Below are 4656 nucleotides of genomic sequence, written 5' to 3'. Positions count from 1 at the left end.
TTCCTCTATGACTCCTGCAAAGTCCCAGAAATGACGATTCCCTGAGCTGCGCGGATTTAAATGCTTCCTGAGGGTGAGCAGCGAGGCGACTTCCGGGAGGAGCGAGGTGTCCTGTCCTGGACTGAAAACACGTTGGGAAAACGAGCCCACGTTACCGGTTCCCCCAAAGCCGGACAGAGAGAGGCTCAGAGAAAACACGGCGTCCAGGAGGGCATGTTAAACTAAAAGTTTATAAATTAAAGGAAAAAAATACAACGAATAGAACTTCCAAATTTCACAAATCTTTTTAAAGTTAATACTCTAGTTGAGTGCACAGTGCCCTTAAGGAGGCGACAAGCGGCGAATTTGACACGAGGTTGACGGGATCACCTGTCTTAGGTTGCAGGGACAGGGGTGGGAGAATCCTGGGTCAGGACGCAGGAGTCGCCAAGGCTAAACGGTAGAGACTGGGCCCAGCGGCCGAATGCAGAGGACGCCGAGGAAAGGCCGGTCAAGGATATTCACATTGAATACAAAAATAACCATCATTTGAATACAAGCAACTGAAAAGTGCTACAAGTTTTAACCTCCAAAAGAAAGAAGGAAAGAAAGAAAGGAAGGAAGGAAGGAAGGAAGGAAGGAAGGAAGGAAGGAAGGAAGGAAAGAAGGAAGAAAGAAAGAAAGAAAAAATAAAAAGAAAGGAAGGAAGAAAGAAAGAAAAGTTTCTGCGAAGGACTCCTGGGTTTCCTCTCTCCTGGTTCGGGGGCTCCCAGGAGCTCCCCCAGTTGGTCGCAGCATGGACCTCCGAGAGGGAAGACGCGGGGGCCCTTGCCCAGCCCTGTGCTCAGAGGCTCCCTTACATACATTCAGCACCCAATCCGGCGCCCCCACCCGAGCTCTGACACCGGGGAGGGGTGGGGAGGAGGGCCCACAAACCAAACATTTCATGGTTCAGTGAACCCCTAGCCTGGGGCTCCTTGGGGCTGCCAGGGCTCTAAACCCCTTTGTAACAATGCAATTTCCAAAAATAATAGATATGTAGATACACATAGATTGGTAGCATGGATACCATGAACTAGTGTGGCCTAGCGCACGAAGCTCCCGGCAGGCCTGAAATTCTGGGATTCAGGCTTGTGTGGTCTCCAGGAGTTCTCTCCTCTCTGGGAAATGCCATCCCCAGGCAGACACAATCCAAACCCAACATTATGGTGGTAATAAATAATGTCCAAGGGCTTCCAAGCAAGTGGGGCGGGGGGTAGGAACAGGGTCCCTAGGCCATAGGATGCCTCTGTTCAAACTAGAAAAAGGCGCCCCCCTCTGGGTAGACCCAGTCCCGCTGCCAGGGCGCATGTCCTGGAGAGCAGAGCCAGGGCTGGATTTCATCCTCCACCTGCCCCCTCCGCGGGGCGCCCCACTACAGGGCACAACCTGCACAGCCATCAGCGCCCGTCTGGAGCTGGGGCGCGGGGATCATTCGCTGCCTCACCCCAGGCCGGCTCACTGGGTGCCCGCGGCGGCCGCACACGTGGAGAGTGCCCAGCCGGGGAGGCAGTAATAAGGGTAATAGTAGGAGGGCTGCAGTGGCAACAGCGAGGGAGGCCGCAGCACCTCTCCGGGCAGGTACTGTCTCTGGTCGTCGCGCACCAGCACCTTCACTGCCACCTTCTTGGCGGCGGGCGCCGAGGCCAGTAGGTCGGCGGCCATCTGTCGGCGCTTGGTCTTGTAGCGACGGTTCTGGAACCAGATCTTCACCTGCGTCTCGGTGAGCTTCAGCGACGCGGCCAGGTCTGCGCGCTCGGGCCCGGACAGGTAGCGCTGGTGGTTGAAGCGGCGCTCCAGCTCGAAGACCTGTGCGTGGGAGAAGGCGGCGCGCGAGCGCTTCTTGCGCGGTTTAGGCGCCACGGGCTCCTCCTCCTCCTCTGCGCCGCCCGCGGGCCCGCCGCCGCTGCCGCTGCACAACGTGGGCACGCGTGCGCCTCCTGTGCCAACGCCGTCGTCCTCGACCCTCGGGCTGCGGTCGCCTGTGGACCCAGTGGGAACAGAAACGAGACACTGTCAGTGCCGCAGAGGAGTGAGGTCCGGCCTCAACCGCTGTGGTCGGGGTGGGGGGCGGAAACACCCCTTCATGCCGCCGGAGTGGTGGAGAGGGCCTGGAAACCGCGGGTCCTGGAGGCAAGTCTTAGAACCCTGTCCCACTCGCTTCCTGCAGCTAAGCTTGTTGTGAGCCGGCAACGAACTCAGCCGCTGTATCAACGCTGTGCAGCCAAGATCCAGCTCCTTGCCCTCTCTGGGCTCCAGGCTCCTCTCAGCAATGTGGGCATTGGGCCTGAGCATCCTCGCAAGCCTTCTCCGCCCTCAGCCCTCAGCCCTGGGGTTCTAGATGGCATTTCGGATACCCTCCCTGGGTTCACCGGCCTCCCCACACAAACGCTCACACACGCATCGTCACAGCACACACGTGTTGGCTGCGCGTAAAGAGAAAATGGGGAGACGGATCCTGGAGACAGAAGTATTCGGATTCTTACTCCCCCATCCACCCGGAATTGTGGGAGGGGTATGGCAATAGGCTGAGCCAAGGCCATGGGTAGGCTTCTCCCTCTCTCTTACAAAAGCAATGAAAGGAGGGCTGGGGTTGGGGGTAGAGGGGTGTCCCTGCTTCGAATCCTTGGACCCTAATCTGACGCCAGCTCCTCCGCCTCTTCCCCGCTCTCCCCTCAGAACCCCAGCAGGGAGGTCCAGCACTCTGGCCTGCAGCAGATAATATTTGCTTGGGGCCAGCGTGAGGCCTACAGCACAGTCCAGGCGATGGGGCAGGCACGGGGGTCTTTCTGACCAAATGACGTGCCAGCTCGTGGTTGAGGAGGTTCCTCCCCCTGCTGAGTCTGGGATGACCTAAATCAAGCCCCTCTGCCTTCAGCGGGCTGCAAGGTTTGCCTCCAGCTCTTGGGTCCTCAACCGGGCACAGGTCTCCTGGGCCTGGGGTCTGGGAAAGCTAAAGAAACCCTCCTCCCGAAGCTCGGGCTCGGTTGGCCTTCGGCCCACTTGAAATGATCCCTCCGTTACCTATCTTTGAGCTGCGGGGCGGGCTCTGAGACCTCGAGCTGGGAGCATCTCTGATCTCTGGGCCAGGGCCCGGATACTGGCTACCCGAGGTTTCTGGGACCCTCGCTCTTCCCCTTCCTCGATTTTGGGGATTTGGAGACAGACTCAGCCGAAGGCAGTGGCTATGGACTCAAAGCCAGGGTGCAGTGGTTCTCTCCCAGTCTGGTCTAAAGCACACTGCCCCACGACGTCGTCTGAGGCTTTACGCCAGGACGCAGCGTTCTGAGGAGTTTCTCGGTCCTCTCTCGGGCTCAGTTGCCGGAGGCTTAGAGCAGCCCGCGCCGGTGCACAGAGCTTAGGGTCTTGGCAAACCCGGGGGGCCCCGGGAACAAGGTGCTAACAGCAGGCCCACCCCACTCGGCGTGGTTGCTCTCCTTGCCCAAGCCCTCAGCCCGGCCCCCTTCCCCGCGAAGCCTCAGCCGACCTGAGACGCTGGCCGACATCTCACTGTCGCTCCGGCCCGCGGCTTCCTCCTCCAGGTCCTTGGCTGCGGGCAGCTCACAGACCGGCTGGCCGAGGCCCAGGGTCGCCCCTGCACGGCAGGCGCCGCTGGCCCCCGGCGGGTCCGCGCAGCGCCGCCCGCCCTCGTTCTCCTCGCTCAGCGCCGAGTCCGAATCCCAGCCGCCCGGGCTTTCCGTGGTCCGCCCCGCAGCCGTCCTGGTCCCAGGAGGCGACGCCAGCAGAGAGTCCTCGGCGCCCCCCAGCGCGCCCGCGTCTGTCTCCCCAAAGAGCCGCCAGCAACAGACAGCGGGCGCCGCTGCCACCGTTGTACCGCCGGGTACGGGGCGCCCCTCCGTCGCGGGCAGCCCGCCGCGCTCCTCTTTCTTGTTGAGGATCGCCTGGATGGAGAAGGGCGTCAAGGTGTTGGCGCCGCGCACAGCCATCTGCGCCGCGGGCCGGAGCGGCTGGCCGGGCGGGCGGCTGGGGCGCGGGGCAGCTCCGAGCTGAATGGAGCGCGCGGGCCGCCGCAGCGCGAGTGAGCCCCGCGAGCGAGGCCCCTGCAGCCCACTCCTGGGCTGCCCAGCAGCCTCCGCCCCCCTCTGGCCCCGGATCAGCGCCGACCCTCACCCCCACTTCCGAGGCCCACCCCGCCCAGAGACCCCCTCCCCCCCAATCCAGCGCCAGAAGCTCTCCTTTCGCAGCTCAGCTGGATTATCTCATCGCCTCGCGCCCTTAGGGGCGGGCCGGGGTCTGGCCCTCGGAGGACGTGGGGGGAGGATCAGTGAGGCCCCTCTGCGGCTGCAGTCCCCTCCTGAGCGCCTCCGGGGTGCACGGCCCGAGTCACTTTTTCTTTGCGCCTCTGTCTCTTCCCCGCCTGCAGGATTTCGCTTCTGGATCGTCGTCTCCTTTCCCTGCTGGGCCGGCTCTTCCGGAGCCCACCCCCAGCGGCGGCGGCTGCGTCGACGACGGCCGCTGGATTCCGAGAGGCGCGGGGCACCCTTTTACCCCCTGTCTTGGTTTTATCTGTTTCTTCTCTCTTTCCTTCCTCAGAGTTCCACCGTAGCCCCCACCCCACCTCCCGCCCGGGTGTCATTCCTCTCTGCTGAGGGACAGCCTCAGGCCACGCCCCTTCAC

At 62.2% G+C, this 4656-nt stretch overlaps 1 protein-coding gene across 1 annotated transcript; it reads right to left on the bottom strand.

The window, feature by feature from the left end:
* Positions 1 to 1476: 1476 nt before the first annotated feature.
* On the bottom strand, positions 1477 to 3965 carry NKX3-2 (NK3 homeobox 2). Its single transcript, XM_059066577.1, has 2 exons — positions 3506 to 3965; positions 1477 to 2000 (listed from the first exon to the last, which is right to left on the bottom strand). The coding sequence occupies exons 1-2, from the start codon at positions 3963 to 3965 to the stop codon at positions 1477 to 1479; spliced, it is 984 nt and encodes a 327-aa protein (XP_058922560.1).
* Positions 3966 to 4656: the final 691 nt, after the last annotated feature.

The sequence above is a fragment of the Kogia breviceps genome, chromosome 6, assembly GCF_026419965.1.
Source record: "Kogia breviceps isolate mKogBre1 chromosome 6, mKogBre1 haplotype 1, whole genome shotgun sequence".
NCBI lineage: Eukaryota > Metazoa > Chordata > Mammalia > Artiodactyla > Physeteridae > Kogia > Kogia breviceps.
Note: the sequence above shows the minus strand (reverse complement) of the source record. Positions and strands in the feature narration are given on the sequence as shown.